At 37.6% G+C, this 19,328-nt stretch overlaps 1 protein-coding gene across 1 annotated transcript; it reads right to left on the minus strand.

Annotated features, from left to right (window-relative positions):
- Positions 1 to 225: 225 nt before the first annotated feature.
- Positions 226 to 14,785, minus strand: LOC139327089 (shugoshin 2-like). The gene is given in 10 exon segments (XM_070956786.1): positions 226 to 257; positions 260 to 360; positions 476 to 587; positions 3,473 to 5,284; positions 6,225 to 6,499; positions 7,199 to 7,287; positions 9,379 to 9,456; positions 11,523 to 11,698; positions 12,478 to 12,636; positions 14,704 to 14,785. Coding segments are annotated over 10 exon segments (2,916 nt in total).
- Between the last annotated feature and the right edge of the window lie 4,543 nt (positions 14,786 to 19,328).

Genomic DNA, 19,328 nt, shown 5'->3' on the forward strand with positions numbered 1-19,328 from the left:
GTTTTCATGTTATTTTGACATTTTAGCTAGCTTACATATAGGTCTTCTAATGCATCTTGAAATAGAATAAATCTGATGTAATTCAATAGATCTAGTTTGAGAAACAAATATTTGTAGAAAAGAATTTTATTTTTAAAATGAAATAGCTAAAACTAGGTGAATTAAGAAAAAAACTCATACCTAGGAAACAATTGTTACTCTTTGTCTAAAGACTAATCACCAAATCTAAGCTGAATTTCTTTTTTTAATGTTCTTTTCCTGGACATTTCAGTTCCTTTTGTCAAGTTCTTCTTTTTTGTTTTGTAGATGGGGGAATTGAGGAAGTCAGTCACTGTAAAGGGGTCACCACGCCTCAGTTTTCTGCAGGAAAGAAACATATAATTTGTTATACTCTACTGACTTCATATCCAGAAAACAACATCCAATTTGTACATTCCAACTAAAAAACATACGTGGAGTAAAATGCAAAACTAACCTATTCAGGCTAGGCTCTGCATAGGAAACATCTTTTTTTCTTCGTCGGCTTGGATATATTGGAGAAGTTTCAAGAGGGATTGAATTGGTCAAATCCTTCAGTATTTTGTTTCCTGTGAATAGAATAAGGTAACTAACCAGTGCTTATGATATGTCAATATTTCAAGGTGAATTCAGTTACTAAGCAGCTGTAGATTAGGTAAAAGGTAAAAGTTCCCCTCGCACATACAGTATGTGCTAGTCGTTCCCAACTCTAAGGGGCAGTGCTCATCTCTTTCAAAGCCAAACAGCCAGCGCTGTCCGAAGATGTCTCTGTGGTCATGTGGCCAGCATGACTAAATGCCAAAGGCGCACGGAATGCTGTTACCTTCCCATCAAAAGTGGTACCTATTTTTCTAATTGCATTTTTTACGTGCTTCCGAACTGCTAGGTTGGCAGAAGCTGGGACAAGCAATGGGAGCTCACCCGTTACATGGCACTAGGGATTCGAACCGCTGAACTGCCGACCTTTCAATCGACATGATCAGCATCTTAGCCACTGAGCCACTGCATCCCTTTGTAATTACTGTTAAACTGCAGATTACTATTAAGTAAAAGTTTAAGAGTATTTTTTTTTCATTTTTTAACTATCTATACCCGTGATGGCGAACCTGTGGCATGCAGAGTCATCTCTGCGGACACACGAGCCAACACCCAGGTCAGCTCTACCGCACATGCCTGAGCGCATCCCGCCGGCCAGCTGATTTTTGGGTCTCTGCTGGGAGATGCACATGCATGGGGGGGGGACAGGGGAGCATGGGTTACACATGCATGCGTGCGGGGAAGGGCCTGTGGGGGCAATTGCATTATGGGTGTTGGCACGCACGCGCATGCGTGTGCACGCTTTTGGCACCCAAGGAAAAAAAGGTTCACCATCACTGCTCTATACTATAGCCCTAAGCCTGTTAATTGGAAGTAAATCTGAATAATTTCTGAGTAAATGTATCTAGAATTATACAATATTCTACAGCCATGGTCTTTCAAACAACACGTAGTTTGAATTATTAGTTACCAATAAGGTATTACTAGTTGCTATTGTTCACCTCTTTCCAAGGAGATGAACAGAAGTCCTAGAGCAGGGGTGTCAAACTCAAGGCCCAGGGGCCAGATTTGGCCCAGGGAGTGCTTAGATCTGGCCCGCAGGGCCGCACTAGAAACAGCAAAGGACTGGCCCATGGTGCTTCTGCTAGTGAAAACAGAATTAGGAGGGCCGCACGTGGGTCTTCCCTAGCTCCGTTTTCACTGGCAGAGGGTTGCAGAAGGCTGTCGCACCCAAAAACGAAAATTGGGAGCCCGTTTTCTGTGGCACAGCACTTGGGCCACCACAGGCGCCCTCAGTGCTAGTGAAATTGAGCTGGCCACGCCCACCCTGGCCATGCCCACTCCACCCCCCGAGGTCAAACACAACCCTGATGTGGCCCTCAATGAAATAGAGTTTGACACCCATGTCCTAGAGTAAGAAAGGACCTAAAAAGTCATCAAGTCTAACCCCCTGCTGGATTCACTACACCATCCCTGAAATATGTTTATCCAGCTTCTTTTTGAAAACCACCTCAGAGGGGAAGAAACTACTTCATGTTAATAACTTATTCTACTGGCTAACAGCTCTTACTGTAAGAAGTTACACATAGTCCTTAGTTTATAACCACAATTAAGACCAAAATTTCTGTTAAACAAGTTATGCCCAAATTTATGATCTCCTATGCCACTGTTGCTAACAAAATCATTGCAGTTGCTAAGTGAATCATGTCATGAGTCATTAAGCGAGTCCAATTTCCCTCATTGACTGCTTGCTGGAAGCCAGCTAGGAACATCGCAAATGGTGCAACTACAGCTGTTGCAAATGTATGCTGGTTGTCAAGCATCCAAATTTTAATTGTGTTCATGTGGATGCTGCATTGGTTACAAGTGCAACAAACGGTCACTTTTTTCAGTGCCATTGAAACTTTGAATGGTCACTAAACAAATGGTTGTAAATCAAGGACTATCTTATTTCTAATCTCTAAATTGCATCTACATCCTTGAATTTTCATCCCATTCGTTCAACTCTTTACTGTTTGGAGCAAGTAAAAATTGGTCCGAACCTACAATGTGAATATCTGAAGACAGCTATCAGGCCCTCTCAACTTCCTCTTCTGCAAGTTAAATAAACTTCGTAGTTTAACATTCTTTATTAATATGAACCTATTTTTCATATTTAGGATACTCTTTGGGTATGTACCTTTCTGGCCACACTCCTCTCAAGCAGAAATACAGTAACCAATTGCTGCAGGGCCAATTGTGTAAAGCCTGAGTTAATCTGCTCAGATTATTTAATAATGGTAGAAAGTTCCTATATGGACAGTCTTTAACTGCCAGTAATGTCATTTTAGAAATATTTTTAAGGACAATGAATCTGACAAAAAAACAAAGTTAAATTAAGAAATAAAGTAAGAATTCAGGTGACAGTTCTTAACAAGTCACTGTATCTTATAGTTTGTAAAGCAACAGATAAATGTAGGAATGAAATTTTTATCTAAAAGATTAATTAATATTTATCTTAAAAATTAATTTATACACATTTATGTTAGTTTGTTCTGCTATTCTTATGGTAAAAACTTTTAAGTATTTCTTCGCTGGAATCCTAACACACTCCATTCACGGTAAAGATACCAAAATTAGGTTTGTTCACCATATATGTTGATACAGTCTGAGTGAATAGAGGCAAGTATCTTGTATCACAAATTTCTTACTTTCCAGGACATTCTTTTTTCATTCAAAGGTGGACAATTAGTCTCTAAATCACCAATAAGTGAAAAAATCTTGATCTAAATTGCAGGAAGTTTGGGTAATCGGAAATGAAAACACTATACTCATATAGGATTGCACAAAAAGAAAGCTGAAGGCAAAACCAGGTGGAACTCCTTTGGACTCATTATAAACCATCAATTTCATTTGTCGCCAACCTTCTAATACTCACCATTTTCTTGTAAGGCTGCATTTTCTGAACTTGTTTCTGGTATGGCTTTTATGGGCTGCTTCTCTTCTCTTCCAGAACTCTCAAGTCGTTTAGTATTTTTCTTGAAGACAGTTGAGGTTATTGACAAAACACAATCTCTTTCTGGGCTTTCCTGGGCTTCAACATAACTAGAGCTTTTAGAAAGGCCAACCGAAGGAGAATCAGGATTTAGAGGCAAGGTCTTGGTAATATCCACAATAGGCTTTTGTAAAGTACTGCAGTCTGGAACTTGGAGAAAATTCCATTTTGTCCAATTGGTTTCCTCTGGTCCTTGAAGGAATGGCTCACAATCAGTACCTTTGTTATCCAAACCATTTACAATGCATTTTTTCTTGCTAAATGTTGTCATTTTTTTCTTTAAGCCAGCCTCATTGCTGTTGGCGGTCCAGTTTGTCTTCTCTGAATGGCTACTTTTTTTAGTTAAAGAGCAACTGTTTAGGGTGGTTGAGGTTTCACAGTTCTTTTTGACTGAGCTATTAATTCCTTCAAAAAAGTTATCATCATCACCTATTGAAAATACAGATGGCGTACATTTTGATTTACTTCTCTTTTTTTTACTGACTTTTTGAGCTTTTTCATTCAAATCAAACACATCAGCATTAGCACTGGAATATTCTCTCTGTATGGTATCCCTATCAAAATTCATTGTTTTATCTCTATGTTTTTTCTTTTTAATTTCTGGTTGTGGAAGTTCAGAATCTATATTACCTAAACTCTGTTCTTCCATCTCTGTTAATCTATGGGATTCATTATTTTCATGCAACTTCTTCTTCGACTTACGCTTTACATTCAGTCCTGAAATTGCTTCTTGACTAGGAATTTGCTTCTGGAAACCAACTAAATGTTCTGCATTCACAATGTTTAATGAATTAGACTCTGGGCTCTGGAACTGTCTTTCTAAACTATCTAAGTTTTCCAAGTCTGAATTTTCTTTACTATGTTGAAAAGAAGCAAAATAGTTCCTATCATTAGAAGGCCCCGGATCTAGCACAATGGTGGTTCTATAATTTTTGGTTTTATTAGGGCATTTTGTACTATAACTACAGCTTTTCTCATTTTGTTGAATTTCATTGCTTAATGATCTAGATTCTGGACTTTTGGATTGATTTTCCAAATTCTTCATTTTTTCCAAGTATATTCCTTTTTCAATTTGAGTTGTGTAATTATTTATACAATTTGGCTCCACCACAAAGGTTCTTCTGTTTCGTGTTGTTTGGCCTAAGTGCTGGGAACTACATTTATCCTTCCTATCCTGATCTAAATTTTCCATATGACAGGCAGATTTAGGAAGTTTTACCTTACTACTGTTCAGTTCACTGGTTTTTGACACTGCAACATTAATATCTGGTCTTCCATTATTATCATTATTCAAGCTTAATTTTGATTGATTAGTAGAAAACATTGTGTTCTTTGTTTCAGCATTATCTTTTTCTAGAGTTTTTGTTTCCTTCATTTTGAGCTTTATATAGCTTTCACTTTTGGTGCTCAGTGTAATAAGTTCGCCAACTTGACTGATTTCAAGATTCTCTTTAATAAGAGACTCTGTTTCCTTTGTCCCCTGCAGTTTATCAATGTCTGAGACTTCTGTCTCTAGGTTGTTTCCAAATGTAGCAGAAAAGCCCGTTTTACGTTTTTTTCTCTTTGTCACATGTTCACTCAATATACTATCACTGTGTGATCTTGCAGTATTCTTACACTGATGGACAGGATAATTCTTATCCAGGATAGATAGTGAGCAGCTCCTGGAATTCTGTGGCACATTCCAAAGGTTGTCTAGAATGATAACTATATTTATTAGGCAAAAAATTATTCACACTCCAAAATAAGCCATTTAAAAAACTTAATGAAGTAAAAATAAAAAAGAGATCTTTCTATCTAGTAAAATCCATTTACTTTACCCATTTTTCCAGCGGATATCAGCCAGATACTACTAGTAAATTCACTTCCCAGCCCCTTGCTTTGGAGATTATAGAGTAATTTACTACAGATACTCCTTAGCTTAAACCCATTGGAAGTTGCAATGGCACTAAAGAAGAAATGACTTATGACTAGTCCTTGGACTTAAGCATCACAGTATCCCTGCATCACATTATCAAAATTTGGGTGCTTGGTAACTGGCATGTATTTATGATGGTTGCTGCATCTCAGAGTTACATAATTGCCAATTGTGACCTTTCCAGGTGGTTTTCAACAAGCAAAGTCAAGGGGGGGGGGGAAGCCACATTTGCTTAGCAACCCCATGATTCACCTATCAACCATGGTGATTCACGGTCAATTGTGTCAAATAAGATTGCAAAATCAGGTGCAACTGACAATCAAAATTGCTTAGCAATGGGAGCTCCAGTCCTAATTATAGTCATAAGTTAAGGACTATCAATATGCTGCTATATTAGATTGGACTGAAACTAAACAATGTTTCTAAATTCCATTTTAAAGAGCGAGATATAGATAGTAATGAATACCATACATTTGTAGATCTAAGAAAGAGGTACCCAGAAGCTACAATCTAACTTCAGGACATGAGCAGAACATACATTTTGGGATTTAGTTCTATGTAAATACAGAATACGTATTTACATAGAAGTAAATCCCAAAGAACAAATAAGCAAATATAACAGTGCAGCTCAGAACATAATTTCACAATTCAATATTCCTTTGAATCATAAAAAGTTCTGTATGGTGTAGTACAAAAGAAAATTGTTCCAGAACATACCTCCAAAAATTGTGCTTGAATTCAATGCCAAAGTAGAGTCATCTACTCCATGTAATCCTGGATCACTATTTCCACTGCTTGCCAATACTTTGTCAGTGAAAGAAGAAAATGACTTCTTTACCTCATGGAAAGGCATACTTCTCCAAGTCTCACCAAAAGCAGATTCCACTGGATCTAAAGGGAATTTCTCCAGATTGGTGGATGTCTTTCTGCCATTGCCACTTCCTTTATCATCCACACGAGACAGTGGAATTCTCATAAATTTTGGTGCCATTCTGGAAAGTTGAAAGACAAAAGGATGACAAAATTAAGTTAATGTTGTGCCATTTATACAGCAATTAAAATTCTTATCATTAAGTATTCAATTAAATGTGGTGTAGTAGTTAGATGTTCATTAATGCTGGAGTTCTATATTCACGTCCATGTTTAGCCATGGAAACTCAGTTAAGAGATTTCAGGCCAGCCAGTCACACAGAACTACTACTTCACAGGGTTGTTATAAGGGAAAATGGACCCCTATGTATGCAGTTCCCTTTGCAAGTATAAACTGCCTTGGAAAGAAGAATGGAACAAGCAGGGTCATAGAAAACCACTTCTAAAAAAGTGGGGTGGGGAATAGGGGTGGATGGGCTCAATTTATAAGATGAGCTGAATTTTTAAGCTGGGAGAATATATTTCCTAAAGCTTATCTTTCTAAAAAATTATGTCCAATAGCACCCAGAATGCAAAGCCCTCAAGCAATGACAGAACAAAAGCAAAACTGTATCTTTAGGATACAAAAAGGCTGACTCTTCCCACATCACTACAACAATGGTAGATACTATTCATCATTATATTTGTCAAATAATGCCAGTGCCAATGATACCACTTTATTTTAGAAAGAAAGTAGGATCATCAGCTATTTAAGATCCCATGAATATGATACACTTATCTTTCTTTTCACTGAAGACAATACAACTTGCTTTTGTGCATACCTAGGACAGTTGCTACCATCCTGACTGCAAGAAATATCATGAATATCATTGTGCCCTCTTTCATCCAGCAATGAAGAATAGGAATCACTCTATGGGAGAAAAGACCATGTAAGATTTAAGATTAACATTTAATTGTTAAATTTTATAGTTGATAATCCACATCCACAACAGATGTGAGAGTTTGGCCTAGTTCATATATATTGCTAAACTGTAATATGCTTTGTTAAGCACAACATGTATGAACTTACCCACTGAATTATTGTAGCTTTTTCAAATCCTGGCATAACATTAATTATGAATCTGTACATTTTAGAATGGTGCTTAAATATTCATAGAACTCTATTGCTGCCTCATTGTGGCAGGGAGATGTTCTTGGGAAGGATGAGCAGGAATGCCAGTGGTATATGCCAACAGTATATAATTTAAATAATGTCACCCAAGACGTGAAGATCATTCCAGCTGCCCACCTAAAGCAAGTAGATATCTATATGGCAGCAACAGTGTAGAAAGTTCTGGGAGACGGATGATTGCTTTTGTGAGTACGGAAAAGGCATAATTTCATATTCAATAGAAGAAAGCAATGGTAAATGACTTCTGCATTTTACAGATAGATAGATAAGGTAAAGTGATAGATGATATAATGCTGGGCGTTACTCAACAAGTTACTGAAAAAATGCTAAGTATCTTTTGGAGTATTAATGGTACAGGTAATCCTCAACTTACAACCACAATTGAGCCACAAATTTCTGTTGCTAAGTGAAACATTTGATAAACAAATTTTGCCCCATTTTATGACACAGTTGTTAAGGAAATCATTGCAGTTGTTAAGTTAGCAACATGGCTGTTAAGTGAATCTGGCTTCCCCATCAACTTTGCTTAGAAGGTCACAAAAAGTGATCACATGACCCTGGGACACTGCAATCATCATAAATATAAGTCAGTTGCCAAGTGTCTGTATTTTGATCACATGACCATGGAATGCTGCAATGGATATAAATGTGAAAAATTGTCATAAGTCACATTTTCCAATGCTGTTGTAACTTTGAACAGTAATTAAATGAACTGTTATTGTAAGCTGAAAACTACCTGTATTTATGACTTGATTAAAACTTTTAGGACATCTGATTGCTGATGTTGCCATGAAAGAAAAGTCTGAGGCTACAAAGAGAATTACAGCGGGAACATTGAATGTAAAATACATGGCCTTGAAAAAACTCAACACAGTGAAAGATTAGATAAATCAACCCTTTGGGCATCAGCAAATTGAAATGGACTGGAACCTGTTTATACTACTCAGGTCATGAAAAACAAAAAAGAAACAGCATTACTTTCATGGTCAGAAAGGATACTGGAAGGACAGTATGTTAAGTACAATGTAATTAATGATTGAATAATATGAACTGGACTTCACGGACAGTCCTTTAATATAATTATCAACCACTAATGCAAAAAAAATCATTGTGAGTTTTTTGTGCATGTGTGTTTTATGGTCAAGTTTAATCTGAAAGCAAGAGAACATGTAGACAAGATGTTCTGCTTGTGGTTAGAGTGTGGAAAGCCCAAACTAGAAATAATGAGGAAAATATAGTTGGACTGAATGGCCTAGGAAGCAGAAATGATGCAGAAGGACTTATGCATTTCTGCTAATCCAATGAAAGTCTTGGAAAAGTTATTTCATCAAAATTATTCAGGCAACAGCTTTCCCGGATATTCTATCAATGTGAAACTTGGATGTTGAAGAATCAGGAGAAAAAGAGTTTTGACTTCTTCAACTTTAGTACTGAAGACCAAGCTTTAGATCTTGAGAACACTTCAGTTAGCAAACTAATCCATAGTTCCAATTAATTGGCTCAAATTATCATATTTTGGACACATTGTGCAAAGACATAGATCCCTTGGGAAATCTATCTTTCTAAATAAATAAATCTTTAAATTTGGAAAAGATGGAAAGAAAGAAAAGACAAAAGACATCCAGTAGCAAGGTGGATGGACTTGATTACAGCAACAATAGTTATGCTACTGGGAGACCTGAATGGTCAGTCTGGGAAGAAATCATCCTGGAGAGGGCAGTCTATGTGGCTGCTAAAGAATTAACACTGATATATTGGCATATAATCAGATTAAATGATCTTTACAAAAACCAAAGAAATTCATTCTGAAAATATTGTCTATTTGTTCACCTCAGAAAATCTGGTCAGCTTGATTGCAGTTTGAAAGCAGCTGTTCATAAAGAGCTGCAGTTCATCAATATATTTTTTCTGCGCAGGACAAACAAATCTTTTTAGTTTTAGTTTACTATAATAATACTCAAAATAAAATTTGGCTTGTTGGATCAATTCAATGTCCTCCAGCAGCTAAAATAATGTTATTCAGTATATCCTTTCAAAATATTGTAGTTATTAGAAAGAATCCATTACCTCTCAGACCATTTTATAATTTTTACAGTGACACGAATTTCATTACAGAGACATCTGGAGAAATCATCATATGAATAATATTAACAATAATGTACTTAATTAGTCATGAGGCCATATCAAAACACAATAAACTAATGTGAAAGGCAAAACTAGAAGAAAATGCATAGCTTTTTCCAAGCCAATCCATATATGTACTTTTCAGTTATGTTGTTTTATTCAAATAAAAAGACTTATTAATATTTGGATTCTGATCACATTTATGTTATTCAAATGTATGGATCCCAATAAATCATTCATTCAATGTGTTGTAGAAATTGATCTCTCACTTTTCTATATAGTACAGCTGGCTTTCAGTAATATACAGTATGTGCCATATCCTCAATCTGAGAAGCATCATAAATACAGCCACATTTATGAACTTGGTTAAACCCTCTATATTTAATCTTTGTAGCTAAATGTTCAAATCACACTCAAGTAAATAACTCATGAGATAACTGAACATTTTGTATTTAGGTATTTTTAAATTTGAAAGGTGCATTTATAGAGGCACACCCACTTCAGTGTGCCAGCCTTATAAAGATGTACCTCTTTGAGCGTTTATGTCCAAGATTATTTGAATGACAATGTTTTTAACTTGTTCTCCAGAGATGGTTGAACATAATTTGTAAATTGTACAATCTAAGAGATCTGTAACTGAGATTTAATCTGATCTATCAGACAAAATTTGGGAGTTATCAGTTTCCATAAAATTAATTTTTCACCAACAATTATATGCCTTAATAATAGAGGATTATATATGGGTAGTCCTCATCTTATGATCAATCACTTAGTGGCTGTTCGAATTTATGATGACCCAGAAAGGGGGATATATGACCTGGATTTAAGGTTCTGATGATTTGGCCCCCTTGGCAGTCATGTGACTGAACTTTGGGTGCTTGGCAACATGGCTGCATTTATGGCAAAATTGCACCCATAGAAACTACAGATTCACTTTAGGACCGCAGCGGTCACAATGACAGTTAGAAAAAAGGTAATAAAATCCTTTTGGAAAAAATCATAAAACAATTTTACGACCATAATGGGCAGTCTCCATTATGATTGTAGTTGACGACTACCTCTATATATTCCTAATTTGACTGTAATTGCAGCAACTGGATTTCATTTAACAATTAGAAAAGGTATTTCAGAATTTGTACTGTAATTTGACATGACAAAGATCCTAACTGTAAAAAAAAACATATTCGGAATTAAATTGCCAAGGTTTTTTTTAACGTAAGATTTTAGGTCTCAAAACAGAGTAGCAATAAACATTACAATTTCTAAAAACTGGCAACAAAGTATAATATTTTTTTAAATTAGCAATCTTCATCAGGGGTCCCCAACCCCTGGGCCGCAGCCCACTACCAGGCCGTGCAAGCGGCAGGTGAGGGCACACACACACAGCTCTGTTGTGCAAGCGCTTGCATCATGCATATAGCTCCATTTGTAAATGGAGTTTGCAAATGGAGCAGTGTATGCAAGCGCATGTGCCTGCCACTCGCACAGAACCATTCCCTCTCCCCACCCCCTGCCAAGCCAGAAAGGTTGGGGAACAGTTTAGTTTAGTTTAGTTTATTTGATTTGTATACCGCCCTACTGCCGAAGGACTCAGGGCGGTGAACAGCCAACAATAAAATACAGTGATCTACATCATTCTGTGGTAACAACAATATTTTTAATATTATGCAATTACCAGAAAAAATACATTATCTTAATATTTTCACTAGTTCTTTATTCACTGGGAATGGGATAACACAAATATTGTAGACTAGATTTAGGATTTCAAAATCCCCTTCTATAGTGTGCAAATTTTACACAAAAAAGGATTCCAGTTCCTCCAGAAGCACAGAATTTTGCTAATATCCTACCACAGAGGAGAGCTTTTGGCGCAAGCAAGCATTTTCAAAGTGACCCAACTCTACTTCTTTCTGCAGCCACATCTTGTCATCAGTAAGTTTCTGGGCTGTTATCTTGGCAGCATTGAGGGCCAGAGCCAATGCTTTGTTGTTCTGTTTCAGGGAGACCTTAATTATAGAGGAATTATCTATACAGAAAGAAAGGGGGAAACAAAAATTAGGGGATGTTGTTTTTGCCTTTGCCACATTTGATCCCCAATTTAAGGTTAGGCAGCTCTGAAGTTTGTTTCTTTGGGACAGGTTCCCCAGTCTCCATGCCAACAACTTTCCTCATTTTAAGTAGTAAATCATTTGGGTTGCCAGCTTTCCTTCCTGTCAGCGAGTGAGTTTCCCTTTTGTTCACTTTGTGGTTGCTTCAGATATAATTAAGTACTCTCTAGTATTCTTTCAAGCCAAGTCCCAAAAGGTATTCACTCTACAAAACTCTTACAGGACCATGATCAATTACAGCTGGATTGTACAGAATTTGTGATAAGCATGATTTAGGTGGAAGTAGCATTTGATATCCCAGACATGCATTTTAGTCTCTCTGAGCATGTGTCAAGTGAGTCACATAAAGTCATACATAAAGATTCAGTTTACACTAAGAACCAAAATAGAATATTTAAACCTATGTGGGATAGCAAGTCTGTGCACCATTGCCCTTCCCCAATATTCCTAGGCATACTTGCTTCTGCAGCATTTCTCTTGCAGAGAGGGTGCTATTCAAGATCAAGCAACCAAATCCCTGTTTCAGGCCTCAACACTGAAAATGAAAAAGTCAAGAACCCAAGGAGCAAAATGTCTCGTATGGATTATTTAATTCGCTTTCACCAGAAAATGGCAAGAACTGTCACTTTTCTGATATCATGACTTGCAGCGTGCACACCTCTTCATTAATGCTTACATGTTTAATATGGCTACTTACTAATTGTTCTTGTTCTAATCTTTGATGCGAGGGAAGCATTCATCTTTGCTGTTTTTAATACTCCATTTTTCTTTTCTTTCATCCGTTCCCTGACTCCATTCTTAAAGAACACTGAGGATGTTTCTGTGCATTCCTGGAATGACATTTTTTCCAACAGTCCTGCCAAATGTATAGAGAAACAGAAATATCAGATAGTATCTTCTTTTTCTAGTCTACAATCATTATTTCTTTTTGATCTTTTTGTTTTGTTTCTTTAGAGTTTAGTTGTAACTCTAAAGCAAGAACAAGTGAGTCATACAAATCCACTCAGAGTTAGACCTCTCACTTCATCACATTTGCCATTGTTATCTTTATTTTTGTTTTACTGATTTTACTGTACTTTCTATATTTGATTGTTATGAGCTACACAGAGCTGCTGGGAGTCCGGTGCCAAACACATTTAATAAATTATGGTTATTATCTTTTTCACATTCAGGTCATTTCATAGCCATAATAAAAAGTTTGAGAAGGAAAGAACCAACATGCATTCAAAATAAGTTAAATCCAGAAAGTTGGTCAGACTAGAGTTATACACCAAGATACATCACTCTAGTTCATAAAATATAGGCATCTGATTTAATAGCATCTCATAGTTCTTAGCATGCTGCTCTTTGAATATGTGTGTGAGCACAAGTGACAACCTAAGATCGTGTTCACAAAAAAGAGAGAAAATTGTTCATGAAGTTAAATTTGTTTGTATTAATTTTAAAGGGAATACTGCACACCACAGAGCATCCCGTTGGTCTTGAAATTTTTATCTCCAATCATACTACAGATGTATTCACACACAAGAGTAAAGTTCTTCTGCTTTATTCAAAGACCTGCTAGTGAACACTGCCCCAAAGCTCCTATTTGGCTTTTTTGAGAAGTGTAAATAGCTTAATAACAAGGAATGCACCAGACTGATCAGGATCTCTTTTGAACCCAGATCCTGTAAAGCAGAGAGCCATATAAGATAATTCTTTTCCACTTCATATTTGGCCTAACAAAAGGACATACAAGTTTTAATTGAGTAGGGACGCTGATCCAAATAGTTCCCACCTTGTATGGAAAAGCCCTCCTTAAATAAACGCCATGTGCATGATCCACAGATCCTGCACACTGCCCCAAGTCATTGATATGGTGATAGGTAATATAACCCCATAATACTCTCACATAAAAAGTCTACAGGAAAGTCAGTAATATATTTGAAAAGCCTCCCTAAACAAGATTTTTGAAGTTGTGCATACTAATGAATTCTGGGGAGCAAAAAAGTTTCTCTTGAGGGCACTAGTTCTTTGTTTGCAGAGTTAACAATGGAGATGAAACAACTCCTCCTTTTATCTGATGCTTGAAGAACAGGATTATTCTTCCTTACTAGGAATTTTTCATAATATCCTCTTATAAGGAAGGAAGGGTAAAAAAATCAAGGAAGGGTAAAAAAAAAATACAAATTTGTTAACCATCCCATTTATTTTTCTGCAGTGTAACTGTCAATTACATGCAACTTAGTCACTAAAACTATTCCGTGTAGTATAGTGAGATAATCCAGGATCAAATCCACACATAGCCAAGATTCCTAATATGGGGCAATCATAACCCAACCTACCCTATGTTACAGGTATGTCCAGATGTATGGCTACAGCGTATGGTTGCAAATTTACTGATGACCATTAGATGGTAAGAAAGAGAGCTTCCGCCTATCATCTGATAACTCCCTAGCCTAGAGCTTTGCAATCCAAATCAATGGGGAATTGACATTGCAACCTAGTTGAGAAACGCTGGCCTAGATAAAGGTAAACGAAATATGCTGCCTTCTCAGAAGCAGACACAACATTATAAAAAAAAAGTATAAAGAAATTGAGATAAATGTAGGCGAACGATCCAAGCCACGGCAGCAACAGTTGCTACAAGAGGCATATCATGTCCACCATTCCCAATCGAGCGCCGGGGGCATCTTAAAATGGTCGGAGAAACCTCATTTGTGAGGACCGCTCGGGCAAGACGGTCGCCTTTTTGTCTGCCACGCAGCCCCGTCTCCTACGCCATCTGAGGAAGAAGAGGCGATTACCCTTACCGGTGTTTATTTAAAAAAAAAAAAAACTCTTTCGGATCTACCCCAGTTCCTTTTCTCCCCTCGGTATCTTAAAACGGACTCAACCCCCTTGGACATGTTGGAAGAAGTTGAAAAGGTCGCCGGTTACTCGCCTGTCGGCTCCCCTTCAGTTGCAGGCTGCTCTCCAGGCGCAAAACGCCACCTCTCTACTCCGCGGCTGCCGGTGTTTGCCATGTTTTCATTTGAAATCTGTCACGTGACGCCTTAAACACCGCCCCCCCCTTCGCCCTCAGCAACGGTCGTCGCCTTCGGAGTTATCTCGGGAGGAGAAAATAAGCGCAACGAGGGATACGCTCCAGGGTTAAGGGATGACCAAGGAGCCAGCGCACCGCCCGCCCCCCCCCCGGCACCTCTGTGTTAGGGGAAGCTGCGGGTAATCGCCGTCATCAACCCGCAAACCTCGTTAGTGCAGCAGTTACAAAAGTGGGCGTCCCCCACTCGGAGCTCCTATGCAAAAGGCGGTTCGTAAATCGAACAAGCGAACATTCGCAGAGCTTCTCCCTGTATTCGGAGCAGAAGGCTCGGAAGACGCCCTTAGTTACGTTGCAACCCTGACTACATCGGAATCCCATTATATTTTAGACTTTCTTGTAAACGATCTGAGATCCTCCAGTATAAATCAAGTGCACTGCAACCGCCCCAGGATTATATATCCTATGCAACAAGACGGAAGCAGTAGTAGTTACGTTAGACCAGTGTTTCTAAAAATGCGAATTTTGGACGCTTGAGGGCCCGCGAAATCAATTTTATTTGCCAGCCTATGTTGAAAAATAGTGTTAAAATCCCATTAAACAGTTATGGAAAAAAAAGGCAGCAAATGCATCCATTTTAAAATTTAATGCAGTCAATATTGGTAATATAACACACAAAAACGAGCAGCAGAAAGATGGGGGGAGGGGCCCCATAATTTTTAACTGTGGGAAGGGTCCTGAGGGGAAAAAGTTTTCCTTTGGAAAAGCACAGGGAGGTAGAGTAACGGGACTATAGAGTTTAAAATTTCAAATAGAAGACATGATAAAGTACTATATATAAAATAATGTGCACTGTAGGAAAACAAGTTGTAACTAGGAGGAAAAAGATGTGCTGGCTATGTTTGCCACCTTGAGTTATTTGTAAAAATAATAAAGGTGAAAAATAAATAAAAATTGTGTGTGTTCACTGCCTTGAGCTATTTATAAAAAATAATAAAGGTGGGATAAAAATAAAATAAATATATAAAGGTTAAGTGTGAAAAGCAGAAAGCAAATGTATCCACAGTAACACAGAGGAAGTGTATCTAACACTTCTTTCTCCTTTTTTTTCTATAATCAGGACAGGAAACTTGCTGCCTCACCATTATATGCATCCTCACCAAATTGAGAGGGAAGCTGTGATTTTATCTTCTTATGAAGCATCATATGAAGCTTCTTATGCTAATGGTATATAATTTTGTTTAAATACTTTTTGCTTCATAATAAACATTTTACAGTTGTATGTGGTATGAACTTCTATCAGAAAACTTGCTCCTTTATGAATCCCATGAAACCTGCATTTTTGCAAATCCATGAGCCTGTCTGATAGAAAAAAATGAATCATATCCATGCTATACTGTAATCTTGATAAGAGAGCCAAGGTGGTGCAGTGGTTAGAGTGCAGTACTTCAGCTGATTGCTAGCTGCAGTTTGGCAGTTCAAATCTCACTGGCTCAAGCATTTCATCTTTTCAATGAAAGACTGGGGGCAATATGCTGACTCTGTAAACCGCTTAGAGAGGGCTGTAAAAGCTCTATGAAGCAGTATATAAATCTAAATGCTATTGCTAATCTACAGATTCTACAGATTAGCAATAGGGATAAGTAACAATATACAAAATAGCGAAAAAAAATATGAGCAAAAGAAATTAAATAAAAAATTAAATAAAAAGAAATTAAGAGAGAAAAGGAAGGCTAACTTAAATCTAGTTTACACAAATGTTATTCACTATTCCTTTATATACTTTGCTTTTATTTACATATAATAACTATCATAGTTTTATTATGGTTACCCATTTAATAACTCTAAACTTTACATTCACATGAAACATTTCATGATTCAAGCTTATTACTGACAGAAACTGGCCATGGTCTTCACCTGTTCATGCAGATGTTACAGAGAGCTGAAATGTACAAACAGCAACTCCATCTTACATTGGGTTCAACTCCAGGCTGTTTCCAGATTATTTGTGGGACTGCCCCTCCCTGACGGAGTTGCGTCTATTCTACTAAATCAGATAAAGTGGCCGTGCTCCAAATATCTTCCCTAAGTATTGCCATCTAGTGGGATCTAGAAAGTGTGGCTTTTCCATAGAGACCCCTGCTTAACCTTCCTCAGACTTCCTGCGAAGAGCTGGCTTTTCCCCCAGGCACTGGGACAGTAAAGTAGGAGCCTGGGGATTGTAGAGGTGAATGGATATACTTATGAATTGGGCACTGGTTTTTCTTTTTCTTTTTTTTCTCCTCTGCCACCTTCTATACCGGTGGTTCTCAACCTTCTTAATGCTGTGACCCTTTAATACAGTTCCTCATGTTGTGGTGACCCCCAACCAGGGGTGGGTTCTAAATTTTTTTACTACCGGTTCTGTGGGCGTGGCTTATTTTGTGGGCGTGGCTTGGAGGTCATGTGACTGGGTGGGGTTGGCTAGCTGGTCATGTGACTGGGTGGCCATGGCTATGTGTATAGGGACTACTCAGAGGGCTGAAAAAAGTAATTTCTTACAGGTCCTCGCACTTTTGACTGGTCCTCACACTTATGTCCATCCTTACATTTATGCCCGTGCAGCATTCTTAACAACCATGTCACTCATTTCACAACTGCTTCTTTTCACCATGGTGATAAGATAGGGCAAAAAACGTAAAATGTGAGGATAGTCGTAAATTTGAGATCTGGTCAAAAGTGCGAGGACCAGTCAAAAATAACTTTTTCAGCCCTCTGAGTAGTCCATGTGCACAAAAGGCTACAGCAAGGATGAAGGAAGGGAAGGGAAATTAGAGTAGGAGTGAGGGTAAGAGAGGGAGGAAGAGAGGAGGAGAAGGAGAAAAGAAGAGGAAGTAGGGAGGAGAGGAAGAGGGGGTGGTATGTTTGAGGAGAAAGATTGCTGTACAATAAAAAAGATGAAAGGGAAAAAAGCCAACCCCAAACAAATATAAAGATATTAAGATAAAGAATGAATTGCTAAATTTTAAAGAATAAAAGAGAACAAATATGAATAAATAACAATAATTAGAAACACACATGCAAACATACAATGTATTTCCTTTTGTAGGAAGTTAGCACCCCCCCTTTCCTGGAAGAGTGAATTATTTTAGGAAATATGAAAAAGGCAGAATATTATATTTCCCTGGGATAAGCATGTTTTGAAGCAGCTCCCATCTTCCTGCCCCCACCCTTTGTCAATGGGCCATTAAGGCCTGGGCCAGTCTATTCTACATAACAAAGATCTACCTCCTTCAGGCAGAGCCATAGTAGGAATTGCCCAAGATCCAACAAAGATAGGATTAGCCCTCTACACAATAGCAGCAGAAACTCACCACATGTGACCTGGGAAGCACATGTGACCATCAGCCAGCAAGGCTAGCTAAGACCCCCACCCCCTGGGAGTCTGACAACCAATCAGGATACTCTTTCAGGGCCCCAAGAAATGCAGAGCCAGAGAGAGCATAAAAATCTGAGGATTTACTGTATCTGCCTTTTTCTGTTCAGGAACTCAAGCCATGTGATCCTGTCCACCATTAAACCATCTTTCCAAGCAGTCTCCATGTTTCCAGTGTCTTTTTCCCCACTTGGAGCAGAACCTAGAAGATTTCTTCCAACACTTTGAACAGAGTATTTGGCCGGTTCACAAATTTAAACAGTGTTTAGTCATTTCAATTAAATTTACAATTTCTATATTTCCTTTTTGCCATATTTATTCCTCATCTATTTTTGTAAAAAAACAATATTACCCTTCATCCTCATCTCTAATCTTAATCAAATTCAATTTTTCCCTTCTATTCTATATTATACCCCTTCCTATTGTCATCTATTTTTATATCCATCCTCACATTGGTTAATTATGTAATATTACAGTTGTTTAATATAAATTCAACATTTTAATATAAATCAATTAGTTATATAACTACCTTTTTTGTATATTAATCAATATGAACATTAATATTCCAATTATTTCCATGCAATCCAATTTCTTACAAATCAATTAATTATATTTACCAATAATAATAAACCAAATAATTTCCCCCATATATTCCTCCAAACCACAACTTAACCATTTCTGCTTTCAACACAATATACAATTAATAGTATCTCAATTATTACAATTCTCTAGTTAAATAGAGCTTTTTTTCTTTTGTGTTTTAAAATCTTGAACTCTCCTCTTTTTCCCTAAATTTCCCATTGTTTGCACCTACCTTTTTTGGTGAGGAAAAAGAAAAGAATTCTGCCTGCCTAATTTTCCAACGTTGCAGCAACAGCAAAGCCAACAGCCTCTTTACTTTCAGTTTCGTTTTTCAGCATAGCTAGGGGGAAAAAAATTGCTCCAGCAAGCAGCAGAGCCCTGAGCAAAACAGCTGAGAGCAAATCAGCTGAGAGTCGGGAGCCGATCTAATCAAGGGCTAATTAGCCTATGCTGAAGCTCCGTGGGCCAATAAAATTACAAAAAAACACCGGACCATTTGTTAAATGGCTGGCTCGCCCGCCCCTCGCCC

This window comes from Pituophis catenifer, unplaced genomic scaffold (assembly GCF_029215685.1).
Source record: "Pituophis catenifer annectens isolate HBS135680 unplaced genomic scaffold, rPitCat1.0.hap2 SCAF_1, whole genome shotgun sequence".
Classification (NCBI taxonomy): domain Eukaryota; kingdom Metazoa; phylum Chordata; class Lepidosauria; order Squamata; family Colubridae; genus Pituophis; species Pituophis catenifer.